This window comes from Trachymyrmex cornetzi, unplaced genomic scaffold (assembly GCF_001594075.2).
Source record: "Trachymyrmex cornetzi isolate Tcor2-1 unplaced genomic scaffold, Tcor1.1 scaffold18, whole genome shotgun sequence".
NCBI classification, from domain to species: domain Eukaryota; kingdom Metazoa; phylum Arthropoda; class Insecta; order Hymenoptera; family Formicidae; genus Trachymyrmex; species Trachymyrmex cornetzi.
The window spans coordinates 1,213,543-1,232,277 of NW_017296418.1; the positions used below are offsets into that span (position 1 = coordinate 1,213,543).

Consider the following 18,735-nt stretch of genomic DNA (forward strand, 5'->3'; position numbering starts at 1 on the left):
AACGATCAACAAACGAAATCGACAACTGATCGAATCGATTTATCGATTTATCGCCGCCATTTGTGTGCCGAATGATCAGTCTCTAGTAAAGGGTCTCTATGAGTGCGCACTGGTGCGCACTAACTTTTGCCCAATCGAAAACGCTATATGTTTATCCAAATGCATTCGAGAGGGCGTGACGATAAGACACGAAGTCGCCCATCTATCATCCTTTCATCAGATACATTTCTTTCAGTTCTTTTCCGAGCTCTTTCGGTGTAGATTCCGTGCACGTTGTAATATTGTTTCGGCGGATTCACGTTTCGTGTCGTAAGACTTAAAAGTATGTTTAAACTTAAATTTTGTCTTTATAAAGAATAATATTCTACATTCCGGATTATCTGAATATCGACAGATCGAATTAATTAACGTCTTCGTTCGATCGCACTTTACAATTCGTCACATGGATGGATACTTTTCATTTTCTATGCGTCACGTTTATGGGAAAGCGCAAATATCCAAGTTATATGTAACCAGTATCGCTACCCAATTTTGTCCGAGTTACGGTTAAATTTATTAAACAACATAGTGTAAATTTTGAAAGTAATATGAGGCACTTGATAGAAAATAGATGTGGAATTCGCGCGCGTCAAGATGCAATAGGTTATGATCCGGTACAAATATATCTATATTTAAGATATAGATACATTACTTATCACGCTCCGATCACGCGAATGATGTTTATGGTTCTTATATGTATAAGCCAAACATATCTCACGTATATTTATAGAAGCTTCTTATTTCATGATGATTATATCACCATCTTTCGACTGAATGATTGTGAGGATATATTTTCTTTTACTGAGCACAATTAACCCTTAGAATAATCACATTGTACAAATTACCTTGCATTTATGTTTTAATATACTATTTTGCAGAATGCGTTACGTGGCCGCTTACATGCTGGCAGTTTTGGGAGGCAAGGCCTCGCCAAGCCAGAATGACATTGAAAAAATTCTGTCGTCAGTAGGAATTGAAACTGATGCTGAGAAACTAAAGAAGGTCATTAATGAATTGAATGGCAAATCGATGGACGAACTGATTGCCAAGGGTATGTCGATACATTCTTTGAAACATTTATGATTGTTTCTATCAGATTAATATCTTGATTTAACTATTTTTTTATTTCTTTCTAATACTACAAATTGAAAAGAGATAAAGAATAAATTACAATAAGATTAAAATTAAATAAGCACCTAGATTTAATTAATTAAATGTGCAATTAAAAAAATGTCTCAATTAAAAGTGCATGAGAAACAAAATTGTGGTATGTAGAGTAAGCTCAGAGAGAATATATGGATTTTTTGTGATAGGCTTAGGATACAGCAATAGCTAAAGTAATTTGTAGAGATAAGAAGCTAAAGATAAGATGAACTAAAGTAGAGATAAGAAGCTAAAGATAGGATGAATGTGTATTGGTTATTTATTTGTAAATCAAGTTCCTTTTCTTGATGTAACCTGAAATAAATTCATTCTTTTCTATCCTATTCACCAAGATTAAACTTAAAATCTGCATTGATAAAAATGGGTATTAGAAATATTTATTTGGCTTGTTCTTTTAAACTTGTATGATTGATCTCCTTTTTTCTCCACTAGAGAAAAGAAAAAGGATAAATACAAGTTCAGCTAAAAAGAATAGACATATTGTATTTCCATGAACCAAACCAAATAGAAACTTGTAAAATGAATAATACGAGTTCCTGAAACTAAATGTCTCATAATTGCTTTATCCATCTTTTGATTTTCTAATTAACCTGTTACAAAATCAAAACATACTTGAAATAAATTTAGGGATTGAACCACAGAGTCAATTGTTTTTCATTCAGAATTATATGTAATCCAAATCGAATTGTATTGTTTTGCAATTCTAGGCAGAGAGAAACTATCGTCCATGCCAGTTGGTGGAGCAGTCCCTGCTGGTGCTCCTGCAGCACCTGCTGGTGGCACGGCAGCTCCAGCTGAGGAGAAGAAAGGTAGGTTTAATTTTGAAAGCCTAATTCTAAGATCCATTCTTTTTAGTTGAATTTCTTGCATATTTCATCTTTTCTCTTCAACGTGAAAAAAAGGGAAAAGAGAATTACGCAAAAAATTCAACTAAAAATCATAAGCTTCTATTTAAGATGTTTATAATGATACTAAATGCTTGTGAAAATAACGAATAATATTTCTTTTAACAGAGGAAAAGAAGCCGGCTAAAGAAGAATCTGAATCAGAGGACGACGATATGGGCTTTGGCTTGTTTGACTAAAGACTTTTTTTTTATTTTATCACTGGAGAACAAAATACACTACATTCTGTGGCAGTGGTATAAGCGATTTCCAATTTAACTTTCATAGGCGTTAAGGATCAATAGCTGATACTTCTGCTGGAGAATAAAGCGTACTTTTAACTGAATTCAGAATACCAACCTCTTTACATCCCTACCTTTAGTCGCGTTTGATTCTAAAAAAAATTTTATACGAATTTTGAACTTATTTAAATTGAATTTGATTAATTTAAATAATTTAAATTAAAAGAATTATTATGTAAAATCCCCCCTGACGAAAATTCTGTTTAGAGTCAACGGCATTGAGTCAACGTATCGCGAGGAGGCGTCGCGAGCGAAGCGAAACCTCGGCGATAACCTTCAGGATGTGTGTTTTACAAGAGAAAAAGTATTTTAATTAGAGAGGGAACGTGGAGAATGGTGGAGGGGGGAAGAGAGAGAGAGAGACTCGTAATCGACTGCGTGGAAGTACGTTACGCACTCGTGCGCCGCTCGGGCGACTGCGGTTTCACTCGGTGGCGACAGCGGCAGGTGGAGTAAGAGGAGGGGGTGATGCGCGAGATCCGCCACCGAGTCCAATCGTGTCAAATCGTCGCTTGTATTCTTCCGCTGGTGTCGGGGCGCTCGCGCCGTGCTCCACTCGACACTCTCCTCTCCGCTAACGTCACCGCGATCGTCGGACCGCTGATCGTCCGGACACGAGGAAACTTTCCGACGCTCATCGTCATTATTTAGCGACCGTGATCGTCGACCTTTCCGGATCTCTCGCGCGCGCGGTGAATCTTTCCACGGGGGATCTTCATACGCGGGAACTATTTCGAGTTAGAGGGGCGGCGTTGGCGGCCATGATGGGTGTCAGCGGCGAGTAGCGACGTTTACGCTCGCTCTTCGCTCAGTCGGTTTTTACACGCTTCGACGAGTTGATGTTGAGCGTCCCGCTACGGGACAGAGACAGACAGAGAGGCGCACACGACGACACCCGGGGGAACGAGGTCCGTGAGTAAGGAGAATTCGATTTTGAGACTACGTGATCTCCATCCGTGAACGGAGGAGATCTAAACCTGCATCACGGCGGGAACGGTGACTGAGAACCTCGCCACGACGGATCCTTCAGACATCTCGGCGAAAATGACGCAGCTACTACCCATAAGGTTCCAGGAACACCTGCAGGTACGTTTACTCTCCGTCTTCCCTCCCTTCCTCCCTCCCCCCCGTGAACCCCGCGCCGCGCGCCCCATCATCGGCATTTACCACGTCGGCCTTTACTTTCTCTCGGAACACCGGACATTTTCTCTGCCCCCGCATCTCTCGTCCTCTCTCTCATTTATCTCTCCCCCCTCCCCCCTCCTTGTCTTTCTCTCTCTCGCGTGCGTCTATCCGTCGATGTATCGACGGATTTACTTGCCCCCGTCTCTATCGAACGGAAGTGCAATATTTCGAAGTAACTGACGTTACTCTTTGACAGTTACAACGTCTCCTCTCTCCCCCCTCCTTCCCTTCCTCCCTATCAGCCGAGCGCGATGAGACCCGATGACGTTACACACCCGACTCTGCTCTGACTTTGCCGACTTGCCTCGCGCTCTCCTCACGTCGGATTTCGTGGCACAGGTTATCCGCGTGGAATTGAACGCGATATCGCATCGCGGGCCAGGCGGACACATTTTGTAATCCCGAGAGGTCTCTCCCCTTTTTCTTTTCCCCACCGAGAACGCTATCGTCCAGCGCATACGCCCCTCGTTTCCGCTTTTACCCGAAACTGTTGCACCTTATCGGCACACAATCCTCCCATTGTCCCAACGCGTCATCGTTGGGTATCACGGAAAATGCTGTCACTCCTTCCCACATGTTCCATGTAGATGCTCGTTAGAATGATGGAAACCAAACTGTTTACTTGCGACACACACACACACACATACCATAATTCGAGACATGCTTTATTTTAGCAACATACGGTCGTTACAGTAACATTACACATTTATTGTGTTCAGCAGAATGTTTATTTTGCAACTGTTAAGTTTTCTTTGCTGCGATAGGACTGTTCCTTTAGATCTAAAAGTATAATCCAATCAGCACAAACTTACAATAGTTACAAAAATATTGGATTGTTAGTTTGTTTAAAAATTTATTTTGTTAATGTCTTGCCTTATTTTTCCTGATTATACTGGCTACAATCAATTATAGCGTCTATAATCAGTATTAAGCTCAATTGTACATATTAGTCGCTTTTGGATTGTCAAATATATTGTTAATAAAGTTGACTCGATAATAAACCTCTTTGCTCTCAGAAAACATAAAACCAATCATATATTGAATTTTATCCTCGACCAAAAATATGAGTTTGAAGAATACAAGGCTATCTATGTTTGTTATTTTTGCAGCTTACGGCTGTAGGAATTAATGCTAGTAATGTCAGCTTTAATACTCTCACCATGGAGTCTGATAAGTTCATTTGCGTTAGAGAGAAGGTTGGTGATACTGCCCAGGTAGTAATCATTGATATGAATGATTCAGCCAATCCTATCAGAAGACCAATATCCGCTGATTCTGCAATCATGAATCCTGCTAGTAAAGTCATCGCTCTCAAAGGTATGTATACATGCGCGTACGAGTGCTCGATTTCAGGAAAAGGTGTTTAATTGTAGAAAGTTTTTGATTCTACTTTATTTTTAATCTGGAAAGCAATATTGGTTGCTTTTCGACAAGAGAAAACAAACAATGTGTTGCTTGAAATCTCCAAACATTTTTGGACTTATAAATATATATTCACACGTTGAAAAGAGTAAAAACGAGACTGAATACAAAAAGTGCGAGCAACGCGAACAGACCTACAGATAACACAACGTAACACATGATACTTTTCAGCAAACGACACAGTGTAACGGTAATCGGTTCATCTTTATTTAACAGTGGCAAACAACAAGGATGTAGTGATTCATTGTGTTATACTGTCATCTATGTGTTTTGTTGGAATGTACATTGTAATCTATTGCACGCATTTTCCTAAAGCGAGCCTCGATGCAAGATAATGATTCTATAATAGTAAAAATATTGAAAGAGAACAAGAGGATTACTAAGAGACATATTTCTTTTAGCTATGAAGACGCTTCAGATCTTCAACATTGAGATGAAATCGAAGATGAAAGCTCACACAATGACGGAAGATGTGGTCTTTTGGAAATGGATATCACTGAACACGTTGGCACTAGTAACAGAGACTGCAGTGTACCATTGGTCTATGGAGGGTGACTCGACGCCGAATAAGATGTTTGAACGTCATTCGTCATTAAATGGCTGCCAGATTATAAATTACCGAACAGATCCGAAGCAGACGTGGCTGTTGTTGATAGGCATTTCAGCACAGCATAACCGAGTGGTCGGCGCCATGCAGCTTTACTCTGTGGAACGTAAATGTTCACAACCGATCGAGGGACATGCCGCCTCCTTTGCTCAGTTTAAGATGGAAGGAAACGGAGAGCCAAGCAATCTATTCTGTTTTGCTGTTAGAACGGTCCAGGGCGCGAAGCTTCACATCATCGAAGTGGGCCAGCCGCCCTCTGGTAATCATCCGTTTCCCAAGAAAGCTGTAGATGTATTTTTCCCACCTGAGGCAGGAAACGATTTTCCCGTCGCGATGCAAGTTAGCTCCAAATATGACGTCATATATTTAATCACGAAATACGGTTATATACATATGTACGATATTGAGTCCGCGACCTGTATATTTATGAATCGTATCTCTGGGGAGACGATCTTTGTTACCGCACCGCACGAAGCGTCTGGCGGTATAATAGGAGTGAATCGGAAGGGTCAAGTCTTGTCCGTCTCCGTGGACGAGGAGAACATAATCCCATACATCAACGGGGTGCTACAGAATTCGGAATTGGCATTGAGAATGGCCGTGAGAAACAATCTGTCGGGCGCGGAGGATTTGTTCGTAAGGAAATTCAATATGCTCTTCCAAAATGGTCAGTATGCGGAGGCAGCGAAAGTCGCGGCAAATGCTCCCAAAGGAATACTCAGAACGCCGGCGACTATCCAGCGATTTCAACAGGTTCCTGCTACTCAGGGCCAAACGTCTCCTCTCTTACAGTATTTCGGTATTCTTCTGGATCAGGGACAACTGAATAAATACGAGTCGTTGGAGTTGTGCCGACCGGTATTGGTTCAAGGGCGTAAACAACTGCTGGAGAAATGGCTGAAGGAAGACAAGCTGGAATGTAGCGAAGAGTTGGGGGATCTAGTGAAACAGGCGGATCCTACATTGGCGCTTAGCGTTTATTTGAGAGCCAACGTTCCCAACAAGGTAATTCAATGCTTCGCAGAGACCGGCCAATTTCAGAAGATCGTATTGTACGCCAAGAAGGTCTCGTATACGCCCGACTATATATTCCTCTTGCGGAATGTCATGAGGATTAATCCCGATCAGGGTGTGGCGTTTGCACAGATGCTGGTTCAGGACGACGAACCATTGGCCGACATCAATCAGATTGTCGATATATTTATGGAGCAGAATATGGTGCAACAATGTACGGCGTTCCTGCTGGATGCGCTCAAAAACAATCGGCCGAGCGAGGGTGCCTTACAAACTCGCCTCTTAGAAATGAATTTAATGTCGGCCCCGCAAGTGGCTGACGCTATATTGGGCAATCAAATGTTTACCCATTACGACAGAGCTCACGTCGCGCAATTGTGCGAGAAGGCCGGCTTGTTGCAACGCGCCCTCGAACACTACACGGATTTGTATGATATTAAAAGAGCGGTGGTACATACGCATCTGCTCTCGCCCGACTGGCTCGTAGGTTTCTTCGGTACTCTGTCCGTTGAAGATTCCCTCGAGTGCCTGAAGGCCATGTTAACGGCCAATATACGGCAGAACTTACAGATCTGCATACAGATTGCGACCAAATATCACGAGCAGTTGACGACTAAAGCGTTGATAGATCTGTTCGAGAGTTTTAAGTCTTACGAAGGCCTGTTCTACTTCTTGGGGTCTATCGTGAATTTTAGTCAGGATCAAGAGGTGCATTTCAAATATATTCAGGCGGCGTGCAAAACTGGCCAGATAAAGGAGGTGGAGCGTATATGTCGAGAGAGCAACTGTTACAACCCGGAACGCGTGAAGAATTTCCTAAAAGAAGCAAAGCTGTCCGATCAATTGCCTTTAATAATCGTGTGCGACCGATTTGATTTCGTTCACGATCTTGTTCTCTATCTTTATCGCAACAACTTGCAGAAATACATCGAGATATATGTTCAAAAGGTAAATCCATCGCGACTACCGGTAGTCGTGGGTGGTCTACTGGATGTCGACTGCTCGGAAGATATCATCAAGAATCTGATACTGGTGGTACGTGGACAATTCTCCACCGATGAACTAGTTGAGGAGGTAGAAAAGAGAAATCGGCTGAAATTGTTACTGCCGTGGCTGGAATCGCGCGTTCACGAGGGCTGTGTGGAACCAGCTACGCACAACGCGCTGGCCAAAATTTACATCGACAGCAACAACAATCCCGAAAGATTTCTTAAGGAGAATCAATTCTATGACAGCAGAGTTGTTGGCAAATATTGTGAGAAGCGCGATCCTCACTTGGCTTGTATTGCATACGAACGTGGCCAATGCGACCGTGAGCTAATAAGCGTGTGCAACGAGAACAGTCTGTTCAAAAGTGAGGCCAGATATCTGGTGAGACGTAGAGATCCTGATCTTTGGGCGGAAGTGCTGTTGGAGAGCAATCCGTACAAGCGACCGTTGATCGATCAGGTTGTTCAGACGGCTTTATCCGAGACGCAAGATCCCGAAGATATATCGGTTACTGTCAAGGCTTTCATGACAGCCGACTTGCCTAACGAACTGATTGAACTTCTCGAAAAGATAGTACTGGACAGCAGCGTGTTCAGCGATCATCGTAACTTGCAGAATCTCTTGATATTAACAGCCATCAAAGCTGATCGTACGCGCGTCATGGAATATATTAACCGCTTAGACAATTATGACGCCCCAGATATCGCCAACATTGCTATTAACAACGAACTTTATGAGGAAGCTTTTGCAATCTTCAAAAAGTTTGACGTCAATACGTCGGCTATCCAGGTTCTAATTGAACAAGTTGGTAACTTGGACAGAGCTTACGAATTTGCAGAAAGGTATGATGATATATTCTAAACCAAAAGTTTGGAAACACTTTTTAAAAATTGACATTTTTGGGATTACTTATTCAAATGTCTATGACAATGTGTTTCTTTTAACAATAATTCTTCAAGGTAACGATCATATAACTTTTTCTAAGGTGGAAACATGAAAGTGCAAATTTTTGTTAATGAAGAAATTTTTCTCAAAAATGTCTATTTTTTTTAAAGTGTTTCCAAACTTTCTGCCTGGAATGTGTATCGCGTTTTTTTTTATACAATTTACTTAAATTAATCGTTTCATGTGTAGATGCAATGAGCCGCCGGTGTGGTCTCAGCTCGCCAGGGCCCAATTGCAGCAGGGTCTGGTTAAAGAATCGATCGATAGCTTTATTAAAGCGGACGATCCATCCGCGTACATGGACGTAGTGGAAACGGCGCATCGGACTTCGCATTGGGAAGATTTAGTCCGTTATCTTCAAATGGCCCGCAAGAAAGCACGCGAATCCTTCATTGAGAGCGAATTAATATACGCGTATGCGCGGACCAACAGACTTGCAGATCTCGAAGAATTTATATCTGGCCCTAATCACGCCGACATACAAAAGGTAAAGAGCCATTTCCAAAGTAAAACACACAAAAAAAACACAAGCTAAATTAATATAAGGACATCACAAAGATTTTATGTCACTTCTAAGTTCATTTATAAACGACAAATGAATTTATGATGATGTCTTATGGTATCATTATAACTCTGTGCTCTTATATCTTGTCCGCGTTTGTAAGTGCAATTCGATTTCTTATAAATATATTATTCTTTTTGCAGATCGGCGACAGATGTTTCGACGATAAAATGTATGACGCCGCGAAGCTCCTGTACAACAATGTATCGAACTTTGCGCGTTTAGCTATAACGTTGGTCCATCTGAAAGAGTTTCAAGGTGCTGTCGATAGCGCACGCAAAGCCAATTCGACGCGCACCTGGAAGGAAGTTTGTTTTGCCTGTGTGGATAGTGGCGAATTTCGTTTGGCACAAATGTGTGGTCTGCACATAGTCGTACATGCGGACGAGCTTGAGGACTTGATCAATTATTACCAAGATCGCGGGCACTTCGAAGAACTCATTAATCTTTTGGAAGCTGCTCTAGGACTTGAACGGGCTCACATGGGGATGTTTACCGAACTAGCTATTCTTTATAGTAAATACAAGCCTCAACGAATGAGGGAACATTTGGAACTCTTCTGGTCGCGTGTCAATATACCGAAAGTGAGTTTTCATCTCAGATCAATATAAAAATCAATAGCAGTTTTATTAACTATTTATGTGCATTTCTATCAATGTGGATTGACTTCAATCTTGATTTAATTTACTCTATCTTTTTTAATTCTTAGAACTAATAAAGGTAAAGAGTTAACCGGAGATTAAAATTAATCTACATTGTTAGAAATGAACTGAAAATGATTGAATTGTAGGTGCTACGCGCAGCGGAACAAGCGCATTTGTGGGCCGAGTTAGTGTTTCTGTATGACAAGTACGAGGAATATGATAATGCGGTCCTAGCGATGATGCAACATCCTACCGAGGCTTGGCGAGAGGGTCATTTCAAAGACGTAATCACCAAAGTCGCAAATGTTGAGCTCTATTATAAGGCTATACACTTTTACGTGGAATATAAACCCCTTCTTCTGAACGATATATTGCTCGTGCTTGCTCCGCGCATGGATCATACTAGATCAGTGGCATATTTCACGCGAACCGGCCATCTGCAATTGGTGAAGCCGTACTTGCGATCGGTTCAGGCCCTCAACAACAAAGCTATCAACGAGGCCTTGAACGGCTTGTTAATCGACGAAGAGGATTACCAAGGTCTCCGAACATCAATTGATGCGTTCGATAATTTTGATAATATCGCGTTGGCGATGCAACTCGAGAAACACGAATTGATCGAGTTCAGGAGAATCGCCGCATACCTGTACAAGGGAAATAATAGATGGAAGCAGTCCGTGGAGCTTTGCAAGAAGGATCGACTATTTAGGTAATATTTAACAATGACTGTACATTACTTTAACATTAGAATCGTCAATAGTGCCATTTTGGCTTCGCTAATCATTAAAATTTTTTTCTTTTTTATATTAGATATGTAGTACGGAATATTAAAAATATGTGAATATAATACAAATAATTTTAACGATACAAGTAACAGATGTCAAAATAACTTTACTATCCAAAGACAAGAATAGGAAATTGCCAAATTAGTACTTACAGTAGTTGTAGCGGGATATCATTGGTGTTTCTAGTATTAAATCAAAGATACATTTATATACGTATATTGGAATTTTATTAATTGCTAATTTAATAATAGAGACGCCATGGAATACGCGGCAGAATCCCGAAATGCAGAGGTTGCCGAAGAATTACTCGAGTGGTTCTTGGAAAGAGGTTCCAAGGACTGTTTTGCAGCATGCTTATTTCATTGTTACGATTTACTTCATCCGGATGTTATCTTGGAACTCGCATGGAGACATCGCATTTTACATTTCGCAATGCCGTATCTTATACAAGTCGCGCGGGAATATATCACTAAGGTATATATAAGATATTCGTAAAAGAAGCGTCTAATTCTTCGTACTGCTAGCAGTATTCACAATGATAAATATCTTTCATAGGTCGATAAATTAGAAGAGGCCGAAAGCCGACGCATCGAAGAAACTGATCATCAGGAACACAAGCCTATGATCATGCGTGAGTGATTCTTTTAATATATTTTTGCGAGTATATACGTCCCATTAATGTGCGAAGCCGATGAACTGTTTTCCACATTAATGATAATATTTCTTCCTGTTACAGCGGAACCTCAGCTAATGCTGACCGCAGGGCCAGGAATGATGGCACCTGGCTACGCGCCTCAAAACGTATACGGTACACCCGCACAAGTGTACGCGTCCACCGCAGCCTACCAAGGTTACGGTATGTGAAATACATTTAAGGAGACAGATCAACAAAGTCTACTTTTCTATAAAGTTTAGGTAGAATGAGATTGTTTTGTTAGCTTAATATCGTCAAAGCGAATACGAATGAATATCATTAGAAAAAAAAAAACGATGAATTGCCACGTTTAGATCATGATAATAGTGTATCGAATAGCAAAATGCATTGAGAAAAGGCATTAATACGCTATCACACGCTACCTAAATGTGAATGTGTAATTTATAGGGAAGACGTCGAGCAAATTATATTTCATGGTTTAAATAGCTGTTCAACGCGGATTTTGTGTGAAAAAAATTTTAAAAACTATTATTCGGAAATTATTGTAACGAAAGAAAAAAGATGTTTTTTTTCTCTTTTTTTTTTAAAGCGATTTACCGAGATTTTTCCGTTGAATTATCATTGCACAGTCAATGAAAAAGATATACGTATGTTGTGTGAACAAAGTATAATTTCCCTGTCTTTTACCGGCACATATATATATATATATATATGTGTGTGCGTCTACGTGCCTTTCTTTTGGCTACTAACAGGAAGCAAGCTTTTTTGGGCAATATCGTAATTCGGAAGCAAAATCAACTGTAGATCAACATTTACATCGTAATTTCTGTACAGATTACCCAGCACTTGCTTTTCGGTGAAATTTCTTTCAATTTCTCACCACTTATGTAAACATGCTGTTTTGAAAGTCATCCCGGCTTTCTTTATCTCTGAATAAACGTTGGCATTGTACTAGATGTACATTCTTAAAACCTTCTAGCGTGTGATGAATCACAGTGGAAAATAAGGATCCCTCGCAAAATTGCAATGTAATAAGAGTATCTTTTAGGTCGGGGTAGATCGCGTATCGTTATATCAGTATTGTAACGACGAGATCAAGATAGAGAAAAACTTGTAGACACCTCAGAATATGTTTGGCGTACCTATAATAACATATACATTGTTCTAGATCTACCTGTATGTACATTTGCTTGAACATAATACGAAGACACATGTTCGCTACAAGTTAGCTTGATTTGCGTAAACAAAACGAATCATAAAATAAATTTATAGGTACTGAAATTGAACGACAAGACCTTATTGTCTCACTAGTGTACTACAATGGAGTAGTCCGCCCGAGTTTTTTTTTGTCCAATCTGCATTAATCGTGTTTTTAGTCTTTCATTGTTCATTGCATAAAAAGATTAATTACAGACAGATATTAAATTATCTTCAATTCTTTGAATTAATTTGTTCAAGTTCAGGGAATTAAAGATAATTTGATGACAAAGCCTAGCACGATCGTCCACTGTCACACATTGTTTCATATATACCGTAGTTTGGTAATATTTTATACTAGTTTCACACATAGACGTAATAGGCATTACCTCTATGGTTTCACATCTAATGTGTGTGCATAATATCTTATTCGAAGTTATTGATCGTTATAATCATTATATAACTTGTTATAAACTATGCCTAAATTATGCAGTTTTAAGATAAATTAGATCACGATATTTCTAGAAAATAACAAAGTCATGTTTTGTTAACACATGTTTTCTCTTTTTCTTTGAAATCTTTACGTCGTATATATAAAGTGTTACGTCGATACATCAAGATCAATATGTATAAAGTGCGATAAGCAACTGAGAAAAAACTAATTTTGTAGTACGTCTTACCGCTAACATTCCTAAGAGAGTGTAAACTATCAACCTGCGTAGATTTGTATCATTTAGTGATATATCTCGTATATTCTTTTTCTCATATCTCAACGGGTTATAATATGCAGTTTTTTTTATTTTAAAATGCGTGGAAAGTGAAAGTTTATACCGGCGAAAAGGTCACGTTAATACTATACCCAAGTAAAAGAAATTTGTATTATGTAATAATAAAAAAACGAACGCGCTCATCGTTTTCCTCGTCTTCTCTATCGCGCGATATTTTGGTTTTTTTTTGTACTCCACAGTTGATCTTGCAGTGATCTAGCTGTATATATTACATATTAAAAATGTTATGTCGAAGGAGGGGAAGGTCAGTAACATGCCCTGATACTATGTTTTACTTTGATCTAAACTTTAGCCAAATGAAATTGTAGAGATTGATTAAACAAATATAGTTGTTGTATTAATTGAAAATAATTATCATTGTATCAGTGTCATGTTTGACCATTGCGGTTTTAATGGAAAAAACATGGGTGAATACACTTCCAAAAGAAAAAATACATTATTGTTCAATAGTTATGCACACCTTTCCATATAAACACACGAAACACAAAGAGATTTACACGCGTATACATTATATATAAATATAATGCTATATTATATATACGACTATATATATAAATACTGTACCATGTAAGTAGTAAATATACATTACCAATCCTGTAATTGTAATATCCTATGATAATAATCTGCAAAGAAATGCTGAAAGATATGAAGAAATAAAATAATTCTAACATCTAGATGAAATTAAAGTAATTTCCACAAAAGGATCACCATATATAGTATAATTATGTACAATTATATTATCCGTATACTGATTTATTTTGTCACATTTTTTCATTTTCCATCACAACATAACTTTTTTATCAAGATTTAACATTAATTTGTGTATCTTTGTAGAAAGTACCATCAAATTATCAATACATTAAATATTTATCACAGCATTACAATTGAACTATTCTTAAACTTCTTAACTGCTCGTTCTGCAGGCCTTATAGAAAGCTCTCTTCCAAACACTTTTAGTGTTACTCCATCATCCAAGTGAATGTTAATCTTAACTACATCTTTTGGTATCGCTATAAACAGTTTAATAAAAATCATTAGCAATAAAAAAAATATATATACATGGTATTTAGTAACAGATGGGCGAAAATTTAAGGGCAGGCTTCTAAATGATAAAATAAGAAATCAAAGAAATCGAGAGTAACGAAAGGCTTCATTTTTTCATTATAAGTGTAAAGCATTTTTTACGTAAATATTTGGATATTTATAATTAACAAAATCACGACCGAAATTTTATTATTCTTGATTTTGTAATTCTGTTTGACATTGTAATGAATATTTACATATTCATGAAAAAATGCCTAATACTTGTGAATATTTAAAAATTTATAATTAGAAACGAAGTTTTGAGCGTAATTTTGTTATTTTCGATTTTCTTACTTTATCATCCAGAATCGCTCTTAAATTTTTTCCCACTAGCATTGTCAAACATTCCATAATTTCCAAGGAATTTATTGTACTCATGTATATACATATAATGATAAAAGCAGCAAATGCACATAATATACTTTGTAACAGATACGGTATGTTTATGCAGAGAAAAAATCGACAAATGTACGTTTATTGCTTACTTCGAATAATATTGTCCATTCCACAGACCCTAAAAGTATTCTTTGTGTCTTGTATGACGATTCCCATAACTCCTATTAGACTGGGGCATTTGGATCTATCGATCGAGATTTTAGCACCATGAAAATCAGCTTTTATCAATTGCAGGTTTATGTTCTCCCAATTTCGAGGATTCTCCGATATATCGGCAAACGACTCGACACCGAGCATCTCTCTCATATATTGTAGCCATAATTGATTTAAAGGCAAAACATCGAAGTACTTCATCTGATTTCTATTACCGATCCTACCTAAACCAAAGCGCAGCCTCTTCCTGGCAGAGAAGCATTTGCCTTTCTCCACTTTCTGCTTGTGCTTTGGTTTAATTTTGTTAAATATAAAGGTCTAAAAAGTTTCAAAAAGAGCAAGATCTTAGTCAATCAGTAATTATATATTTCCATGATTCTCATTTATGTTATTATATATTATACAGGATCCGCGAACTGGTGGTACAATAGGAAAAGAAATAATTCTATATAAAAAATAAGTTGAAAATAAAGAATAATTTTTTTCATATGAAGCTTTGTTTTTGAGAAAATCTATTTTAAATATTCACTGGATATTTATTAATTGATAAACTAGAGCATTGGGACATGTCAGGAATCATTTATAGAAATTTACTTCAAAGAGCAGAACTGTATATTCAAAAGAATGTGCAACATTTTCAATAATTTACAAAGTGATAACATTTATTGTGAATGTTCTTTCTATTGTGTATTCTCAATTACCCGATGTAATAAATTTAAACATGAGCAGAGATTATAGTCTACAGCTAAGATCTAATATCAAGATATATAGTTGAATAAGAATTGATTTTAAGTATTCACTTATATATAAAATCTATTTTTTCAAAAACAAACCTTATGTGAAAGAATTACATTCAACATTTTCTATTTATTTTGCTATGTGTATAGAATCATCCTCTTTCCGATTGTATCACCAATTGATAAACATTTCAGTTTATTATATTACAACATATATTATGTACCTTTCGCAACTCATCTGGAATAGATTTTCGGTCGGATGGTGGCAACAAGTTTTGCAAAAAGTCAATGACATACTGCTGAGTGTTTTCACAGATCTTGATATGACTAGTCTTACTTTTGGGAAGTGGTGTGCACAATTCTGGAAAAAAATCACGTGTTATTAATATAAGAACATAAAAAAAATTTACAAATTTATATTATATATTAAAGTTTACTCGCATAATCCGACATGATTCTGCAGCGTTGCCTTCTAAATTGATCTTTCGAATTATTAGACCGCAATTGAAATTTTCAATTATTTTCGCAACGTTGAAATATTATTACAATGTTTCTTCATGATTTTCTGTAACATAGAAAAATGTCCTTAAAGTATAATATATTAAAAATTAATATATTATTTGATATTAACAAATATCTAATAATGCTAATGAGAATACCAAACAAACTTTCACAGCATCACGGCACTTTATTTCCACTAAAAGTTGACAACAAAATGGAAATGGACAAGAAGCATTATTGCGTCATATTGCTCTTACAATCGACCAATCATGCCCATAATCGTGCCCTTCACTTTTAATTAACCAATAAAAACGTGGCATTAGCCAGAAAATGATTTAAGTGCCATCTACAGTTCGTTGTGTTTGCGAATAGGGAAGAAGTATAATCGAACCGGAAACACACAGTGCCGGAAGTCACATGTTGAGATTTACCGACTACTGACTACCCGGCTTCCGGTCCGTTGGCGTTCTTCTCTTCGTTTCATGTAACGTCGAGCGTGTGCTTGCCGATAATCGTCGTTCAAAAGACTAAAATATAAATTTGGAGAGAAGGATTAAAGACGTTTACATACAGAGATAATGGCAGCGACGATGAGATGTCTTACGAAGTTCAATGTGGGACTGGTAAACCATACTCTTCTGAGGAATAGCTTTCTCAATTGTACGTAATTCGACTTAACCTTACATTAATCTTTCTCGCGGTGTCTTTAGTATGACCCACGTTTCACGTTGTTAGTAGGTACATGTAGTATACGCAATTATAATTCAGTTGATACGTATTTCAGAAAATATATTTGAACACGTATTATATAGAATAATATTTAACAAGATGAGCGTTAATTAAAATATTTTTTATAAGTAATTTTTTTACATGTTTAATACAATACTTTGATGTTATATTTACATAGCTATTGATGTTATATTCACTTTACAGCTTGCAGATTTTTATATTCGGACAAGAGTCTGGGTCTGCAAGGCTACGAAAATGCACGATTAAACTTCCGCAATCAGTTTTTAAATGTGGAAAATACATTCCGCAGCAAAATGGAAGAAGTATGCAATACAGACTCGAGTATGATCTTCACGGAAGATCTAAAGTCTATGTTGCATTTAGCTCAGAAAACCTCTGAAGACATTGAGTTACTTATTAAAATGTTGACAAAATTTAACAATCAAACCAAGGAGATGAGATTTGGTACTTTTATCTTTGGTCCTGTAGTGATGCGTACCCTGTATTACTTGGACGAACCAGATCTCGCATTTACTGCTTTCAAGGATCCTAAGTTTGAGAATTTCTTTGATCAATTAATCAGTTACCAGATTCTTTTATCTCTGTTATATAAGCATGCAAAATACACAGAAATGAGAAAGGTATATGAGATGATTAAGACCAAAGAGTTGATAGGTGGATATCCTAGGAATTCTTTGATATTGGTTATGGCTGCATGTTATAAGGAGGTAACATTTATACAAGAATAATGAAATTTTCACGAGTTCGTTCTTTACATAATTAGTCTTAACACTTCTAGAATACACCGGAGACATTACAGTATGGCTTAAACATCTGGAAAGAATTAGATGACAAAGGATGCCAAATAATGCGTAGAGCCACTACATTTTTAGCAGCTTTAGCCATTAAGCAGAATTCGCCTCATATAACTATAGAACTCTTAAGTTCTATAAGAGAGGTCCGATATATTCAGATAAGATGTCTAAAAGTCATAGCTTATACAAATTTGAGGAGGTTTACTGAGATAGTGCCTATACTTAGAGCATCATTAGAACATGATAGACCTAATGCACAAAAAGAATGTTATTTCAAAGATGTGGTATGTATCCTGTTTATACAATTCTTGTTTAGCAATTCTCATGTTTATGTAACATAGATGCATGTTTTATTTTTATTACATCTGCAGATTGAAAAATTGGAAGAGGCTATGGCACAAGACAATATCCCTGAGGACTTCGAACTTTACAAGTTAATTACTTTATTGAAAAAGGACGATCACATCTTACCTGGCGTAAGTTGATACTCGAACAATCTGTTCCTATACTAATCATTGATTATCAATTTATCATACCAGTTATACGCTGGAAATATATTTTATATTTTATTTCTTGTACTATTATTTCTGTAAAAAATTTTTATGTGCATGTAACATTAGCTTAACAAATTAAGTATCATGAAATCTATTAGAATAAAAGATTAAATGAGTCATATTTTTGCAGACTTTGGAAGATCATCTCTGCGCGGAAATAACAATAGATAAATCGAGATTTGATAGAAGGAGACTTGGCACACAATACACACAATCTAATTTTTCACAGCAACCACGACCGTTTGTGCGCAATAATAGTAGACCGGCATTGCGGGATCTTTTGTAAGTATGTTTATGGAAACGTTTCCATACAGAAGTTGTAGAACATGTCTCGTATAACCCGCTGATTAATTTATCCGAGACAGATTTAAAATTAAATCAATGATAACAAATAAATAAATAAATATGATTTGTTTCAATCAATAATGGACGAAATTACATTTGTTTTTATTAAATAATAATTAACACCTTTAATCAACCCACCTTTCTATAAATTCATACCTTTTTTACAATTAAAATTCAATAAAAGACGAACTACTTAATTTAGATTTATTATACAGTTTTTTTTTACAAGATAGAAAAAA

General features: G+C 37.2%; 4 protein-coding genes across 5 annotated transcripts in view; 3 read left to right on the forward strand and 1 right to left on the reverse strand.

Moving 5' to 3' along the window:
* Positions 1–2,429, forward strand: part of LOC108759339 (uncharacterized) — a 13,407-nt gene extending 10,978 nt beyond the window's left edge. The window contains exons 3-5 of the mRNA XM_018504719.1: positions 918–1,090; positions 1,911–2,012; positions 2,217–2,429. Coding sequence (XP_018360221.1) covers positions 918–1,090; positions 1,911–2,012; positions 2,217–2,287 — 346 coding nt within the window. The 3' untranslated portion in view covers positions 2,288–2,429. The remainder of the gene's footprint in view (positions 1–917; positions 1,091–1,910; positions 2,013–2,216) is intronic.
* Positions 2,430–2,789: 360 nt separating this feature from the next.
* On the forward strand, positions 2,790–11,573 carry Chc (clathrin heavy chain). The gene is made up of 9 exons (XM_018504705.1): positions 2,790–3,475; positions 4,684–4,891; positions 5,398–8,449; positions 8,742–9,039; positions 9,258–9,698; positions 9,905–10,467; positions 10,795–11,017; positions 11,099–11,174; positions 11,280–11,573. The coding sequence occupies exons 1-9, from the start codon at positions 3,434–3,436 to the stop codon at positions 11,405–11,407; spliced, it is 5,031 nt and encodes a 1,676-aa protein (XP_018360207.1). The 5' UTR covers positions 2,790–3,433; the 3' UTR covers positions 11,408–11,573.
* A 1,589-nt stretch (positions 11,574–13,162) lies between these two features.
* Positions 13,163–16,286, reverse strand: Pop4 (ribonuclease P/MRP subunit POP4). The gene is made up of 5 exons (XM_018504706.1): positions 16,212–16,286; positions 15,990–16,117; positions 15,777–15,913; positions 14,752–15,133; positions 13,163–14,193 (listed from the first exon to the last, which is right to left on the reverse strand). The coding sequence occupies exons 2-5, from the start codon at positions 16,003–16,005 to the stop codon at positions 14,054–14,056; spliced, it is 675 nt and encodes a 224-aa protein (XP_018360208.1). The 5' UTR covers positions 16,006–16,117; positions 16,212–16,286; the 3' UTR covers positions 13,163–14,053.
* A 229-nt stretch (positions 16,287–16,515) lies between these two features.
* Positions 16,516–18,579, forward strand: LOC108759314 (pentatricopeptide repeat-containing protein 2, mitochondrial). Of its 2 annotated transcripts, none has more exons than XM_018504673.1 (5): positions 16,516–16,713; positions 16,987–17,510; positions 17,582–17,881; positions 17,969–18,077; positions 18,282–18,405. In XM_018504673.1, exons 1-5 carry the CDS (start codon positions 16,632–16,634, stop codon positions 18,320–18,322), a joined length of 1,056 nt encoding a protein of 351 aa, XP_018360175.1. In that variant the 5' UTR covers positions 16,516–16,631; the 3' UTR covers positions 18,323–18,405. The 2 variants fall into 2 exon arrangements, with proteins under 2 accessions (XP_018360175.1, XP_018360174.1); XM_018504672.1 differs by having other exon boundaries at positions 16,518–16,713; positions 17,969–18,073; positions 18,282–18,579.
* The last annotated feature ends 156 nt before the right edge of the window (positions 18,580–18,735 follow it).